This window comes from Talpa europaea, assembly GCF_964194135.1.
Source record: "Talpa europaea genome assembly, chromosome: 14".
NCBI lineage: Eukaryota > Metazoa > Chordata > Mammalia > Eulipotyphla > Talpidae > Talpa > Talpa europaea.
In genome coordinates this window covers 27663293-27681285 of record NC_140082.1, presented here as the reverse complement: position 1 = coordinate 27681285, position 17993 = coordinate 27663293, and the positions used below count along the sequence as shown (strand labels likewise).

The window sequence follows — 17993 nt, the reverse complement described above, 5'->3', positions numbered from 1 at the left end:
TGTGGTCTCATTTTTGCCTAATCCCAGAGGAGGCAAAAAAAGCCAAAGGATTGAAATTAGTGATATGTATTTAGTCAATGAGTCTATTGGAATGCAGCACCAAACCAGACAAATCCCTACCTATGGAAAATACCCAATTAGGGGAGATACGGTGGAAAGAGACATGTTCTTACTAAACAGTGGAAGCTGTCAGTTAACTATTAGTCATTTCTAAATATTTATTGGAAGCATCCTAAAGTAACCAACATAAAACTAAAAAACTGAAACATAAAACCAAGTCTAATATTCTCCGTTAAATTCCTTGATTACTGAAACAATTCTTTAAAACAAATCCATATTTTTGTACATCATGCACAAAACATGAATTATCTCTCTGTGCTTTATGGATTTTTATGAGCCCATAATATGAATTAGGCAATCAATATAGTTTCTGATTCCTATCAAGAGCCAGTTCTTTTTGCTTCACTTTAAAATATTCAATCTTTGGAAAACTCCCAAAATATGGGTGGAAAATATTTATGCTCTGAAAATGTAAGCTTTCTGACAGGATCATTGAGTTCATAAGTTAATTAATAGGAACTATGAGCTCAAAAAGGAATTACAGGATTAAAATAAATTGCTCTAAAAAGGTATCTGATGCAAGCTGTCTTTGTCAATCCAAATTACTGAGGGGTTTCAAATGAAAACATTTGCAAATTTGACAAATTTCATGTACAATGCAGTTTTTGAAAGTGATTTTGCCTTTCTAGTATGGCTCTTGTCAGGAAAGGGAGTATTTATTCTGTCTGCCTTCAGTTTCTTCTGAAAGTCACTCTGGAATCACACACAAAAAAACCTGTGTCATGGGTAAGCTTGGCCTTTGCCTTTATGAGAGAACAACTTATGCATGATGCATTTTCCAGAAAATGGACTCTTTCTAGGAAGTGGATCTCCCCTGGGAAAACAAAGAAAACCTTACCTGGGTATTCATTCTTGTCTATGTCTGAATCTCCTCTTAAAGTAAAGCCAAATCCAGAAGGGACAGTCTGTGAGGCCCACACTCCTTGCAGAGTTTGGGAAGGCTTGGTGTTTAAGCCATCCTTGTTCCCATTATAAATGAGCACTTTGCCTCTTTGATCCTTGCCTGCAAAAGGCACCCCAATGGCAATGTCTGCAAACAGAGACATGTAAACACATGTTTAAGAGGAAGAATGTTTTAAAAATCAAACCATGTACGATCAAAGAAAAGTAGCATGAAGTCCAAAGGGTGTATTTTGTTTCCCATGAAAATTTTGCAGGGCTACAGTAAATGATTTGTTGTCTTTTATCTCATGAGTAACTACTATGTGTTGAATGTAGTGGGAACAGGAGTGAACTAGATGTTGCCTTTAGAGAATTTATATTTTAACGCAGGTAATAGATAGTTTGGACCGTGAGATGATAGAGAAAAGTTGGAAAGTGACATATACTATTTAGTAAATCATAAATATCGATATGACAGAGAGTCATTGGATTGTTATTTTAGATTACTGGGTCAGACTTGGTGTCTCTAAGGCTGAAATTTTAACTGGAATCTAGAGACAAGAAGGAAAGGAACATGTGAAATCAGAGGGAAGAGGACTCCAGGCAGAAGAAATGACTGTGCAAAGGCCTAGAGGTGAAAGCAGCTTGACCCATTGGGAGAGCAGACAAGGATGGTCTATAGGGAACTTAGTGAGTAATGGGGAGCAGGGTCAGATCACCACACTGGGTGGACTAGAGAGACACCTTTAACGGCACATGAAAGTTTCTTAATAGAAGAAAAAACAAGCTCTTTCACAAAGATTATGTCATTTAATGGTAACAACATCCTAGGAGATTGGCAAAATCCATTTTATAGTTGAGGCCGCTGGGAAACCTAGAGAGAAGCCTATTGCCTGACCCCCACTTTAATACGGCATTGAATGAAAATGACCCCCCCATAGAATGTGTATATTAGGACTGTTCTAAACAATAAACATAAACACAAGTGTCCCCTACTTTTTCTAAGTTCATGTTCCGCCATTTCATTCTTATGAAAGATCTGCATTAGTACTTGTTTTCACTAACAGCAACACAGAGAAAATTTCCATTTTTATGACAAGGGTGAAAAGCAAAGAGCTTTCCTTCAGCATTGGTTTTGAGCAGAGACTATAGAAGCAACAGCTGCTTGAGCAGTGAACGTGCATTAGTTGAAACATACAAGCTTTCAATCGCCTTGAGAATTTTGATAGTTTAATAAAAACCAATGATACCAGCTGCGTTACACACATTTTTTCCAGTACTTTTAAATGTTCATTGTTTCCTTTGTGCAACAGTAACATGAACACATAAATGCTTTCCAAACATTGGTATAAATTACCATTGTATCCATCTTGGTTCAGGTCCCCTAGGTGTGCCACAGCACTGCCAAATCTCCCGAACACCTCGCTACCTGTGAGGACCTGCGGGTCTCTGAAGATGAGAGCGCTCACTTGCAGGTACAGGTAAACTTGCCCTACTTCTCTAGGGTTACTCTCAAATTCACGTTCCATAAAGAGGGGGGCTCCAATCAGTATGTCATCCATTCTGTGAGGAACAAAGAGAGAGATCAGTGCTCTGGCAGACATGAGATTCTCTTAGTACGTTTTTAATCCAGCAGATTGTACAGTTCCATTCGTATTTTCACTTTTGCAAGGGGCATTTTACAATCATCATATTTCTTTTATGGCTTTGTTATGTCTATGGAATAGAATGCTGTAAGAAAATGGGAGTTGTTAAATTATCACATTGCATTTTTTTAGCTATGTCAAAAATAACTTCTTTAAGAAAACCACAGCTATTTTACTCTTTTCAGCTTGCGTGCATTTCCAGAAACTATAGTCACACAAGTAAAGCAAAAAGACTGAAGCAGATTTGTCTAAAAATGGATTCGTTTGTCCACAACTTATGCAACTATATGTTTTAATTATAAGGTTTTCTTGTAGTCAGAAGATTTAAAATAAATTTCATTCCCCACTCTTTCCTCTTGTTATATCAATTTAAATTAAACAGAAGCCAGATGTTTTAGTACTGGCTAGACAATCAGAAAACAAAAATTTCATCCCAGATGAGAAGTGATCATAATTATTTTAATGTATGTATTATAGAAGGAAAGTAAATTTCAAGACATGGACACCTAAGCTAATTATTTAGAGCTAGACTCCAACCTCCAAGAGACCAAAGACAGAAGTGGTTAGAGGTGTTTCCTTTAGATAGACAGGTAGGCATGAAGAATAACAGAACAGAACCTTCTAATTCATGTGACAGTTTTTAAAATGTGCATTAGTAAAGACTGTTATTTGGTCTTTACTAATAACCTCTATGAAAATCTGTCTGAAGACACCGTTGCCCTAGGAGATGTAATAATTTGAAGAATGACCTCAGGCAAAAATACAAATCTGTATTTGACTATTGTGCCTGTGCTGAAGTTTGCCAAATAAGCTAATTGCTAAAATAGTATCATTATTCTAAAAGGCAGGGATGAGGTGGAAACAGTTTCTGAGAGCAAAAAGCCTTTAAGATGTGAGCAAAATGTAAGACACTCCAACATCACTTCAACCTACCCCTCTCCAATTTCTCACCAACCCTGTGATATTCATCTACTATACTTCTCAGTATGATTCAGGAGATATCCTGTGTTCCAACTACTTTCACTTTACTGTGGAAAGTGATTTAAAGGACTATTAGGTCAACTCTTTTGAATTAATTTACAAGTGAGGGTAAATCACCACTCATATAAACATGAAGAGTGGGGAAAAGCTGCATGATGCAAACAAACTGAAAACTGGGAGAAAGACGAACCTTGAGAACAGCTATTATTTTACTTTCAGGTTCTAAAACTTAAGGTGGATAGCTATACTCAGGTAAAACAATTTCTTAACAATGTTCCAAATACACTTACTAAAAAAAAAAAAAAAAGAAATTGACATAGCTTGTTATCGTGTGTGTGTGTGTGTGTGTGTGTGTGTGTGTTGTTTAGGTTGGCTTTTTTGAATCTTGTTTGCAAGCCATTAGGGAACTGTGAAAGTAATTTAATTGGTCCTGATTGTGCTTCAGGCTGACTTGGAGAGCAGGGCTCAGAGCAAATTCTAGCCCTTCCCTTTCTTCCCAGGAACCTAGTTGCCTTTCTGTTATTATAGTCAATGTGAAGAGGCATTTATTAAACATGGAATTGCATGAGCTGTTGCTTTGTAGTTCAAAAATGTCTAAAGTCACTAGTTCTCTGTTGCAGAGACTTTTTTTTTTTATTCTATAAAGAGCACAGCCTTATGATTGGTCCCTGCGGACATGAACATGAAGTGGGGCTGCTACAGTTGGCTCATACATTTCTCACTGCCAACACTGACTTTTATAAATGGGGGAATGATTTGACCTATCGTTGTGAAAGATAGCACATCATGGAAGTTTTGGATTCTTGGAGTATTATGACAGCATTGATTTATTTTCTTAGAAACACATTCCCCTAGAGATTTAAGCATGTCTTCTAAAATGTTCTAAAATGCCAAAAAACAGAGGGAGACATTTGTTCTTAATTTATAATTGTGTTCTCATAATATTGAGAGACAGTAGCTGTCTTGGGTTCAATTGGTACAATGTGCCTTGTATAATATTTTACAGTTAATGTCAATATTATTTTATATTAGCAATCCCACTGGAGAGTCACAATATAAAATCATTGTTTGGGTTGGTGTTTCTGAATCTTGACTTGCAGCCTGTTAATGGGCTGTGAAATCAATTTAATGGGTTTTGACAATCCATTTTTTTTTGACAAAATAGAATACAATAGAAGTAGCGGAGTGAATGTGTCATGTATAGTAAGGTAAATATTGTCTCATTAAACTTTGTTTTAGTTGTTCGTGTTTGTACTGGGTTACAATGTCAATGTATGGACTGTGGGAAAAAATTAAATCATAAGAAAATCACTGCAGTAGGCTGTGTGCTTTATTAGGCTATTTCAAGATTTATTTGTCACATCCTTTCTTTTGAAGATACCTAATTCAAGTTTAAAGTTCAGAAATATTTGTCAGTAAAGATTGTTCTTATTGACCTTCTGATAAGTAGTTGTTTAAAAGGTTGGGTGCTGCTGTCTGAGAATACATAATATATAAAAGAATGCAGATCAGGAGACTCTGTCCTGGAGTTGTTAGTTTATTTACTTTTAATTGTTTTATGATAGGCAAAAATTAATAAAACTGATCAATTACATTACAGAAATCAATTTTGTTTACAACCTCTTTATATTTTGGTTTTGTAGTTATTCTGCTTAATTTAGTCATAATGATATAGCTTATATGAGCAAATATATTTGGAATAAATCTAGCATGAAATACAGTTTCCCAAAGCTGCTTCCTTTCAAATGAGTTTTCTCTAAAATGCTGTCTTAGTTATCTAACTGCTAAGAATTTCTTTAAATTTTTCTCCTTTTGGTCCTGCAGAGGCTAGAAACAATCCAATAGATTAAATTGTGATCCTGTGAATTTCTGAAATAGTATAAATAATATACGGTCCAAAAGTCATAAGAAAAAAAACAGATATGCTTTCTTAGGCTCAAGATAAAAAAAATGCTATCTTCATTTCTTGTTCACTTTGTCCAGAAATCCCTAAAAGAGTTTACAGTGACAGAGTTTGACTAATAAATCAGTAAAATGCACATCAGCATGGCTGTTTTTAATATAATTAAGCAGGTTTCTTTTAAATGCCATGAATCTAGAAATTGTAACTGAATTTTATTTCATCAATCCATTGTCTTTAGCATCATTAAAGACAATCCTAAAGTTGTTTGGGTGAAAATAACTTTAAAATGATGATTTTATATTTTTATAAGTGAAAGTAAGACCTTGCTTATAAAAATAATGGAAATTAATTAAAGTCACACTTAACCTTAATATAAATATAGGATATACATTGCCAAAATAAATAAAACACTTAAATATATATGTGTACATACTTAAATTGTGTACATTCTTGTACCACAACCCTTATTTAAGGTAATATACACTCCATATGTATAAGAATACCTTTATCTATAGATAGATCCATGTGGTAGATCTGCATTCTACTCCCTGTTTTCTCTGAATTTAACTTTTCAGATCATACTTATCAGCAGTGGGGAGGTAGGGGAAATAGGAAGATATTTGCCAAAGAGTACAAAATTGCAGTTATGTAGATTGTGTAAATCCTAGAGCTCTAATATATATCATAGTGATTATATTTAATAGTGTAGCATTATACCTTGGAAATAAGCTAAGGAATATGAGATGTTCTAACACACACACACACACATACATATAGTAACTATATGATGGATGGATAGTATAGTTGCATGGATATAAATGCACATATAATAAACAGATGTGTTAATTAGCATGAATTTAGTAATTATTTCACTATATATGTATATCAAGATATGTTGTCCAATAAAATATATACAATTTTTATTTATAAAATTAAAATGATGATTGGATTTCTTTAGTGACAAATATACTAATTTATCCTATTTCCCAGCTTTTAAAAGTAAGAGGCATGGCAGTCATTATACTCACTTAAGTTTAAAATTCCTAATACTTATAAATTATAACCCTTGAAGACAGAAATTATATATTTTTTCCTACTAAGTGTTTTATAGAATGTAGTAAAAAATTCTCTGTGTATAGTGAAAAAAATGGTTGGGTAAGTCAGCAGATGGTTGGGAAAACTTTCCCTAATTAGTGTATGATTTTAGACAATTTACTTAAGTTTTGTGCCTCAGTTTCCCCTCAGGTGAATTTTAGAGAACTTCGCTAGATTAGAATGTGGATTGGCCCATGTTACTGGATGTAAGTACGAGGATATTCTGAAAGGAAAATTGCACTGTCTGCCATGCAGCCTCACAATATCCTGCGCTTAATGGCTCATGAGTTTCTACAGTAGTCTTGGGAAAATAGAGATTTGAAACTGCTCATGAACTAAAAGACCAAGTATAAAATATCCAGGAAGAATTTTGAGATAGGCATTCATGTTTGCTGCAAAATCCCATGCAGCCTTAGGATCTCTGCTAGAAACCTTGTCAGAAATTGAGAATGGCAAATGTACTCTTAGAGCATGGCGTCATCACAGGGGTTAGGAAGGGTCACTGACACACACATGACTTGTTTCCTTTCTTTTCTTCTTTATTTCTCTGCCCTGATGGCTGGTTTTGTTCCTTCCCTTGGATGAATGTCCTTCCAGGGAGTTAGGACACAGGCTGTCACTGTTATTAGAGACTTCAAGACTTTGTCTTGGGATCAAGTCTAAACAAAGAATCACAAAATTCTGTTTTCCCTATTTGTTTTTATTTGAAAGCCAACGATATTGAGTGATTGTTCTAGAAAAATAGAAGGCACAAAGAAAGTAGTGAATTATGATAAACTAATTGTCACCTCAGACTCTCATGTATTATCTATCTTTATCTGGGATAAAGGGTAGTATATTTCTTTTTTTAAAAAGATTTATTTATTTATACATCAAGAACTGGGGTACAGGCCAGAGAGCAGTGGGTGAGAGGATTCACCAGGGACAGATGGGAAACAGAACAGGCAGACTGACTGAAATACATTGCTGAGGGGAGCAGTGGGAGAGTCAGGAGAGGTCTGCTGCGCCATGTGGGTAGCTCCCTGCCCGGGGATTGAACTCATTCTGCAGTGGCTGTGGATAGCTTCATAGGTTGCATCTTAACCCCTTGTGCCACCAGGGAGGCCCGAGGGTAGTATCTTTCTTTGACCAATCTCTATGGCTTCATAGTGTACTCATTCAAAGTAAGACCAAGAATTTACACATATTACACTGTTGGTGATAATGTAAATTGCTATGGCCATTATGGAAAGCAATCTGGATTTATCTTAAAAACTAAAAATAGAAATACCACACAACCCAGTAATCCCACTCTTGGGCATTTATCCGAAGAGCAAAAAAACCATCAACGCAAAAAACTGTCTTTTCTACAATGCTTATTGTGCACTGTGTACAATAGCTAGGATATGGCTGCAGCCTGAATGTCCATCCATAGATTGCTAGATCAAGATGCGGTATATCCACACTATGAACCACCACCCTTGATAAGGGAAGAGGAAATGCAGCCATACACAGCAAAACAGAGGGAGTTCAAGAGAATTATGTGTAAAGCAGTAAGTCTTAATGACAAGGACAAATACTAGACATTTACATAGCAGACAACTAGACAAAGTAAAATACTTATGAAAACTTGTGGATATTGATAAACACTCTGAGGGCTCTGTAGCTGAGAGAGAGAGAAAGGGAGAAATGGACAAGGGGAAATAAGAGATGGTGGTGGGGAGAAATATAAAAGGTATTATATCAACAATGAAAAAACACAAAAATAAGTGGATTTTAGGGAAACAATGGGCCTGAAAGTTACAATCATGCATGGCTGTGTTAAAGAGCAGAATGGCAATGTTAAGATAATGGATGTAGGTTTCAATGCAAAGGATTTAGTTTATACTGCCTAATATTGCTGTGCTGTGCACAGCAATTTTTAAGAACATGAAAAAAGAACAAATTATCACTGGAAAATTCCTGTATTTGTCACTACCATACTGTTTTGATCAGCAGGAAACCAAAGAGGTTGTTTTCGCACAAGTTTTCTTTTTCTCTTCTTAACATGGCAAAAAAAATAAATGTACTATAAATGTTGTCACAAAACTTTGCTATAGACTCAAATGACTTTTCAGGAAGGAGACAGTGGCCTGCAGGGCATATTGTGAAACTGGGGTAAAGTTGAAAGGATTCAAGCCAGAGGGAACTATGGAAGGGGACACATTGAGTTAATCTGCCTATAAATTGCTGGGTGTCTTCCAGAGAAGCCCTCGTGCTTGTTTTACCATGTGTTGAGCGAAATGTGTCCACACATATCCCAAAGACCACCGTGAGACTTTCTGTTGTCACGAAGAATGGGCTTCCTAAATCTGCACAACATGCCATGTTTGGGACTCAAGTTCCCTGGCCATTTGCTTTCTACAGGATGAAAAGTCTCTGATGACCACACAGTCCATGCAGGTTGGAGGTTTTGCGTGGTGCTCCTATTTGTGACTTCCCTTTCATAACTCAGCTGAAGAAAGCAATTTAATGTTCAATGACCTGCTTCTAGGATACACATGGCATTCAAAATTATCGTCAAATTATATCTAGAATGCAGCCATTTCTCCCTCCTGCCACTGCTATTGCTCCGGCCTGAGCCACTGACTGCCTCAAGTGCCATATGGCAATGGGCTCCCTCAGTTTGGAGCAGGCCACACCCTAGCTTAGAATCCTCTAGTGGCTCACAAGACAATGTTTCATTTTTGGAACCAGACTCATTGAGTTCCTGGCAGACTCTGTGTGCCTCTGCGTACAGCACTTTGGAGGAGGGGCAGTGGCTGCCCATTGTTATCTCCCTGCTTCTCACAGTCCCTAAGTGAGCCAGCGGCTCTGGGAATTTGCCCGTCCTGCTGGAGGAACACTCTTCCTCATACACCCTCTGCCTGCTCCCTCACCTCTTTGGGTCTCTCCTCCACTGTAACTTAACCACTGTCGCCTTTCCTGGCTAGCTAATTTAAAAGTGCATCCCTCCCAACATTTCCTACATCCCTTCTGTTTCTGCTTTTTAAAAGTTTAATTAATAGGCTTTATTCTTAGAGTAGTTTTAGGTTCAAAGCAAAATTGTAGCTTAAGTACGAGTTCCCACATCACCCCTTCTTTGCCCCTCTATGTACAGCCTCCTCATTATCAGCATTCCCACAAGAGTGAGTGGTGCATTTGTTATGATCTCTGAAACTACATGCACACATTGTCACCCACCCAGAGTCCACAGTTTACATCAGGGCTCACTGTCAGTGTTGTATGTTACATGTGTTTGGACAAATGTCTAATGAAGTGTATCCACCAGTACAGTATCATATAGAATAGTTTCACGGACCTTGAAAGTCCTCTATGCCCTGCCTCTCTCCCCACAAACCCCTGGCAACTGCTAATCTTTTGACTCTCCATATTTTGCCTTTTCCAGAATGTCATGTAGTTGGAATCACACTGCTGGTAGCCTTTTCAGATTTCTTTCACTAAGTATCATGCAGTAAAAGTTTCTCCCCATCTGTTCATGGCTTGATAGTTCATTTCTTTTTAGTGCTGAATAAAATGCCATTGTCTAGATATACCGCAGTATCTGCTACCCACAGAACATCTTGGTTTCTTTCAGTCCTTCCTTCCCCCCACATAGTGCTCATCATTATCTACTATACTCTTTACTATACTTGTTTATGCTTTTTAGGGTAGGGGTTTGTTCTCTGTTATATCCTATATGCTCCACTTTGTTCTCTGTTACATTCTAGCACATAGAACAGTGTTAGTGTATAGAAGTTACTCAAGAGGTATGCTGATGAAATCATAGTAAAAAGATATCCAAAGGTACCAATGTTACTAAACTTATCGTTACTCACACAAGAATGAAATATACTTCAAATGATACTGCCATCACTGATAATATTTTCTTTCTCTAAAAATGTGAGCTCCATCACAGCAGAGCTCTATTCTGCTGCATTGTCTGCTATATTCTGGATACTGAGACAATGCCTGGCATGTAGTAAAGGTATTCTAAGAATATTAGTTAGATGGATAATCAGTACATCTAAATTTACTGGCTTCTTTACTTTATCATTTATCTGTTGGCAAGGTATTTTTAGTGAATCAAAGAGATATTTAAAACCAATTCATTTTTGAAATAATACATTAGTACAACCATAAGTTATCACTTTGGTCCAAGCTCAATTGTAATTTACTGCCATAATCTGAAAAAAAAAATTATTATTTCAAGTTCTCTGTGTTACAGTATAATGCTTAAAGTGATGTCAGGAAAAAAAATCTATGTGTAAATGTTTTATGAATATACCACATGCTAGTGGATGAAGAGGAGTAAGGAGGAACAGATGAACAAATCTTCTTCAATGACTGTGGATTTTGAATGGCCAATGACTATTCAATTCATAAAATTAAAGATAAGACTAAGTAAAGTACTCCATTTCTAAAAGTGGCAGATGTGGAAAATCTCAATAAAGTCATAAAATAGGATGACAGAGAATTCTTTAGTTAATGATTTCTCTTGCTCTGAACCCCCCCAAAAATGTTAAAACAAGAGAGCCTTTATTTTGTTGAGGAAGTTTAGAAGGATGTATTTCATGAAGGGAAAAATCCAACATCTTTATGGATGAATATAATATATGATGACTGAAGAAGTTCTTAGAAAACTTACCCATCATTGTTCACATCTGATACTGCAACTGTGTATCCAAAATAAGACGCCATCTGCAAAGTAAAACCATAAAATATTTCATGTTAAAAAATAATTTTATAGCCATTTCTCCATTATCCCTGAAAGATTAATCTCACTGCAGTAGACATTTGCATTTAAAACCATAGACTCTTAGACATAGACAGAGTCTTCAGGCCATTTAGTCTAACCCCTGACCCAATGCAAAATTTGCCCTGCAATACCTCAACATCTGCTGGGACATCCTTTGGAGATGTTCAACAATAAGCCCATCCAGGGCCTCCCCGGTGGCGCAGCGGTTGAGCGCTGGGTTGCGAGGCTGCCCGCGGCCTCTGCGGTGCCGGTTCGATCCCCGGCTGCTCCCCGGCCACCGGAGGAGGGTCCCGCATGGCGTGCAGACCTCTCCTGCCGCCCACTGCTCCCCTCAGCAGTGTACTTCGGTCCTTCTGCCTGCTCTGCTCCCCGCTCTGGCTCTGGTGAATTCTCTCACCCTCCCGCGCTTCTGACTGTACCCAGTGCTTATATAATAAGTAAATAAAATAAATCTTTAAAAAAAAATAAGCCCATCCAATTTGTAGGCACAATTATTAGAATATTCCTTGCTAACATTGGCCCAACTGTAACTTCTTATCCTTAATCCCATCTAGTTCTACAATCTTGAGCCTCACAGAATAAATCTAATTTCACTTCTATGTGAATTCTCATACAAAAATAGTTCCAGGGGCCTCCCCGGTGGCTCAGCAGTTGAGCGCTGGGTTGCGAAGCTCCCGGCAGCCTCTGCAGCGCGGGTTCGATCCCTAGCCACTAGGCGAGGGTCCCACATGGCGCGCTGACCTCTCCTGCTGCCCGCTGCTCCCCTCAGCAGTGTACTTCATCAGTCTGCCTGCTCTGCTCTCCGCTCTGACTCTGGTGAATTCTCTTACCCTCCCATGCTTCTGACTGTACCCAGTGCTTGTATAAATAAATAAATAAATAAATAAAAATAGTTCCAGCTGGTTCACTATCTTGGCCCTTCTGTCTTGGAGATACCACATTTGATAGCAAAAAAAAAAGATGATACCCCATGAGCACACTGACAGAAGAGTTAGAAGGTAGACTTACACTCTACTTTGAACTCTTTATATTACTGAAGCATAAAAAGGGTTGTAATTTTGGGAGAAACCATGTCTCAATATCAATTCATATTGAGCTTATTGTCAAAATTCCTATATCTTTCCTAAGTGTAGCTAGTACAATAGTCTCTGCACACTCTATCTCTTAAGTTTTTTAAACTGTATTTTCAAGATGTATAATCTTGATTTGACCCAGTTTGGCTCATTCCACATGCCAAGATTTTTTGTTTCATATGCTGTTACTCAATGTTTTAACTGTCTTAGACTCCAGTCACCTCCTAATTTAATCAGTCTACAATCCACTAGAAAGTGTGCTGCACAGAGACTGGCCTGTGTTGTTCACTTTTCTATTTGCACAGCCTGGGTTATGTTTAGCCCAATGTAGGTGCTGGGTTCCCATTACTCTGCAGAGGGAATGAGCACATGATGAACAGAGAAAGTATTAGAACAGTTATTCAGTTCTTTCATTTTCTTTTCTTCTAAACACACACAGTTGCTATAGACTGAATGTTTGCCTCCCCCTGAAATTCTTATGTAGAAACCCAGTCCCCAATGTGATAGTATTAGGAGGTAAGTGTCGGAGATTAGGATGATTGTATTAGAAGATGAGGCCATGAAGGTGGAAACTCATGAATGGAGATGGTACCCTTGTAAAAGAGACTCTGGAGAGTTCTCTAGCCCTCCCTCTACCAGGTGAGGGCACAGCAAAAAAGATTTTTGTGAACCAGGTCTCACCAGATACCTAATCTGCCCATCCCTTGGTCTTGGACGTTCAGCCTTCAGAACTGTGAAAATTCAATATTTGCAGTTTTAGCCAGTCAGTCTATGGTATTTTTCTTATTGTAACCTGGATGGACCAACCAGGGGTTGGTGGTTAGGGAAAAAAATTGGTTATGTAGAGAAACAAATCCAGCTCGTGATGGAGTCCCTTATATGACAATAACATACTCATTATTTAGAGTAATGAGGCAAATTTCAACAAGTCATGAGAGGTAGATGAAATGTGACTCAGGCCATGTTAGATCTGGAGGATGACTAGTGCAGCCTGTTTTCAGGTAAGTGGCCCATTCATAATTTCATAAGGCCCCAGCAAGTGGCAATAGGTAAGGAGCAGGCATAAGATGTAGCTCTTGGGGCACACAGACCTCTCCTGCCGCCCGCTGCTCCCCTCAGCAGTGTATTTCGTTGGTCTGCCTGTTCTGTTCCCCACTCTGGCTCTGGTGAATTTTCTCACCCTCCTGCTCTTCTGACTGTACCCAGTGCTTGTATAAATAAATATATAAATCTTAAGGGAAAAAAAAAGATGTAGCTATTGGGAGAAAAGACTAGAACAGAACAGACAGCTAGTCAACTTCCAGATGATGTTGGGGTCAGGGAAGGGCTCTAGTCACAGCGAGGAAGGGCAGGGTCCAGCCTGTTGGCTCTGACCAATACAGGAGGGTCTATTAGTAGATTGTAACATCTCAGAGGGAGAGCAGGCATCCAGAGCTCACCACCAGGCACACTACACATGGGCTGCAACATAGCAGATGTCTGTCCCATCCCAGCAGTTAGTAGCATTTTGCTTTCTAAGGAGTTGGTTAGCATAAACTCAGTGAGTAGCAGGCCTTCTGAAAGTCCAAGCATGCTGATAGTCCTTAGTCTGTGCCTGGAGTAAACCCTGCCTGCATTTATCTATAGTTTGGTTTCTTGCTCTTAATTTCGTTGCTCTTGAAGATGTGTTTCAGTTGCCCCCACCCTGTGTGTGTGTGCGTGCACATGCACACACACAAACACAAACACACACACTCAGCAGAATGCTCTGTCTCCCACCTGGTGAGAATCTGTAGGTAGCTGGCATCACCATTGTGAACAATTCTTCATTGTTCTCAGCTTCTTCCATCACAACTTGCTGTGCCAGCTGCACCAGGGTTACTACTTGTCACTAGTAATTATTTAGTCACTTCATAAGAACCTACCCCATACTACTAATGACTTCTGTTAACTTATTTTTAAATGCAGCATATAGTGGTCAAGAGCTCCTTCTAACTAGAACTCAGAATTCCCCCCACCCCAACCCCTGCTATCTCAAGGCAGATGCATGATAAAGAGGGAATAAACAGTGTGCTTTGGCAGAGAGGAGCTCAGTGTTGGCTACTATGTCAGGTTTGAACATGTTCTTAAATTTGAATGTAAAGTTATTAAAAATAACTTGAAAGCAGGGAATTACTAAGAAAAAAAATCAGATACAACCACTTTTGAATGAAAACAGAATAAACATTCCAAATATTTTTAAAAGTATTTATGTTATTGTGCCCTTTCATTTGAATAAGTCTGTGGTTCTCAAACTTGTATCTTTAGACTCTCAGGATTCTAAGAAACAAATATTCTCCAGTGACAGTCCATTCCCTATAAGGATTGGTTTATTATTGCTAATGTAGTATTTCCATTTTGATGGTAACCTTGAAGAGCTGATAAACGTGTTCTGAAGCATATGGATACCATCTCACGTTCAATGCCTTCAGGGTTGTGTTTGTGTTTTACCATCTGATTGGCATCCATATGACTTTTTCTTGGACTTGGCCAAAAGAACAGAGGCATGATGTATTTCCTCTGAGTCAAGGCCACATGCTACCACACCAGAAATAGGAATGTGACTATATGTGTGAATTTGAGAACAGAATTGGGAGAAGTCAGAGATTCATTCCATGCAGTTATTCCCTAAGCAGAGAATATCCAGCACCTTGCACTGACTTTGGGCTGTGGTGCAGGCACTGCAGGTAGAAGAGGAAACAAAGTCCCCATCTTCTGTGAGGCACACTTTGGAGGGGGGCAGCATCCAGCTGACAGCCCAGTGCAGTCTGTACTCTCATCACTCTGTGGGCACCCTGTGTTGCCACAAAGCAATGTCATCTGTTCAAATTCAATGAATGGGACTGATTTTAGATGTATTGCTTCCCCGGTTTTTTTGTATATCATTTTTAATTAAATTTGTCATTCTGTTTCTGAATAAGTCTCAAGTAGTCTTATGAAAGTTAGAAACACAAGTTGTGCATTGACTTTAGATGTTTTGTATAGTTAAACCAGGAAACCAGGGGTCTGTATATTACTTACATAAATAAGCAATAGTTTATGATCATTGAAAGTTCATAAATTTACATACATGTTGGATTATAGAAGACTTAAAGAATTAAGGTTTGTTTAATCAAAAAGAAAAGGAAAGAAAGGGGGGAAGTAGGGGATGTTCTTTTCTTGGGGAGTACTAGGAACATAGGAATATACTAGGAACACAATAATCTAAAATCCTTGATTCATTTCATTTTCAAAGGGAGTTTCGAAGGTAGAGGTTTCATTCTTGTTTTTGCAAATAGGGCTCACAGAAGGCAGGTGATTGTTGTGACACAATTCACAGCTGGCACTATGAAAACTGGGGTCCTCATGTGTCCACTTCTGAAGTCCAGGCCCTTTCTACAATGGCCCTTCCTCACATCTTAAATGACATAATTCATGGATTTCTAGACTACTGCAAGGTTCGTGCCAATAAAAAACAGCTTACCACTGCACTTCCAGTCAGTTCCACACTCCTAAATATGGCTCACACATGCAACCCCAAAGGCTTGCATGAATAGCCTCTGACCCCTCTGTCCCCAAAACCTACTCCTCTCTCACTTATTCATGGTCCCTGTGACCTTCTTTTTGCTCCTTAGTCACACCCAGCTGGTTCTTGATCAAAGCCTTGATATTAGCTATCTCCCTTACCTGGAACATTCTACACAAGATGACATAGTTGGCTCTGTCTGTCATTCACACCTCAACTCAGCTCAGATGTTACCTGAGAGGGCTCTTGTATGACCCTACCCAAGAGCTCTCTTGCCAACAACTCTCCTAGTATATTACCCTGTCATATTTTCTTCATATCACTTATCACTATGTGAAATTGTGAGCATTTACGTTTGTTAATAAATCCTTTCCCCTCCTCACACTACTGCAAGAAGGATGGACTCTTGTCTATCTGATGAGAGCTGTATTCCCAATGCCTAGAACAGCTTCCAGTACCTAGTAGGGCTCAGTTAATATTTGTTTTATCAATGAATAGATAATGTGAATATCACAATATACTATTAGTACAGAATGACATTAACTATTTAATATTAAAATATCTTTACCTGTTCACCAGTGAAATTCTGAATAAAGGTCATATCTGTTGAGTTTATAATCGAAACCTGAAATCATAGAAATTGGATAGATTATATCATTTGACATAGAATTAGAAAATAAAATTGCAACATAACTCCTTTTGAAATTGTTGTGAAGTGTGATAAAAGATTAACTACATATCAAACAAAAAAGCCCATATGAATGATTTTTTTAATCCCATGAAAATTTTTGTTTGTGGTTCAATCTGGGATCCTTTCAAGAATAATGCATGCTTATTTATCTGAAGACTTGAAAACATGATTTAAAATATGTTTTTCTTTTCATAAGGTCTGTGGCTTTTCTTTTCCTATTTTGTGGGAACTAGTTATAATAGGTGTGAATAGCATGTCTTCAAAATTCATAACTACCCAAAACTTCAGGAGGTAACTTGGTTTGGAAATAAAGTCTTTGGACTTGGGATGAAATCATCATGGATTTAGGGTGGGCCCTATCCCCAATGACTGGTGTCCTTATGAGAAAGGAGAGAACACACATAGATTTAGATGGCAGAATGCCATATGCAGACAGAGGCACAGACTGAAGTTATGCTGGAACATGCCCAGGAAAAGTAAGGGTCACTAGAAGCTTGAAGACAAATCCACTCCTACATGCATTGGAGGGAGCGTGACCCTGCCGAAGTCTTGATATCAGACTTCTGCCCTCTTGAATTGTGAGAGAATAAATTTAAGTTGTTTTAAGCCACTTAGTCTGTAGTTCCAGAAAACTAATACACAGATGAAATAACTATTTTTTTTTATTTTCACCATGTGAGACAAATTAAAATGCTGATCATATCAACATTGGTAACTTCTGTAATTATTCCAAGATAATGGACAAGGCTAGGGCTGGCTTCATGGATGTGGGACTGTATAATCACATAGGTCCCAGGCTTAGAGGGGCTCTACAGTTGGTTTAATGCCCAGCTATTATTGACCTGAAATTTTTAATAATTTTGAGCAAGGGCCCTTATATTTTCATTTTGCTCTAGATCCCACAAAATTATATAGCTGATCCCTCACATAGAATGGGGTGGGGGCATTTAGCTTCATTTCTTTTTCTTCTTTTAAATAAGCAAATAAGCATGGATTGCTATTAAAGGGTATTTCAAAAGATTTAAAAGTTGTAAGGATCAACACAAGCCTTTGCTCATGAAAGGAAAAGCCCTACAATGCACTCTTAGTACTCACATAGCCAAAGTTCTGTGCTCCTCTTGGAACTCCAGCAATCAATTCTGGGAATAAAAATAGTCCTTTAGAAGGTAAATTTCACCTATACTTTATACAACAAATCAGTTAAAAGCAGTGCTTTTTATTGTTTTTAAATAAAATTTATTTTTATATTCCCCATACAATTGCAACCCCCTTATATTGACCCCAATCCCTCCCCTCCCCACCCCCCACCCCCATAGAGTGTCT

At 38.0% G+C, this 17993-nt stretch overlaps 1 protein-coding gene across 3 annotated transcripts in view; it reads right to left on the bottom strand.

Moving 5' to 3' along the window:
* ITGA8 (integrin subunit alpha 8) overlaps positions 1-17993 on the bottom strand; it is a gene marked incomplete at its 3' end in the record, with an annotated part of 135727 nt that overhangs the window by 78589 nt on the left and 39145 nt on the right. For all 3 annotated transcript variants that reach the window (XM_084253882.1, XM_084253880.1, XM_084253881.1), the window contains 5 exons: positions 17766-17809; positions 16548-16604; positions 11273-11325; positions 2360-2565; positions 959-1150 (listed from right to left, as the gene is read on the bottom strand). In XM_084253882.1, the coding sequence (XP_084110008.1) occupies positions 959-1150; positions 2360-2565; positions 11273-11325; positions 16548-16604; positions 17766-17809 (552 nt within the window). The remainder of the gene's footprint in view (positions 1-958; positions 1151-2359; positions 2566-11272; positions 11326-16547; positions 16605-17765; positions 17810-17993) is intronic.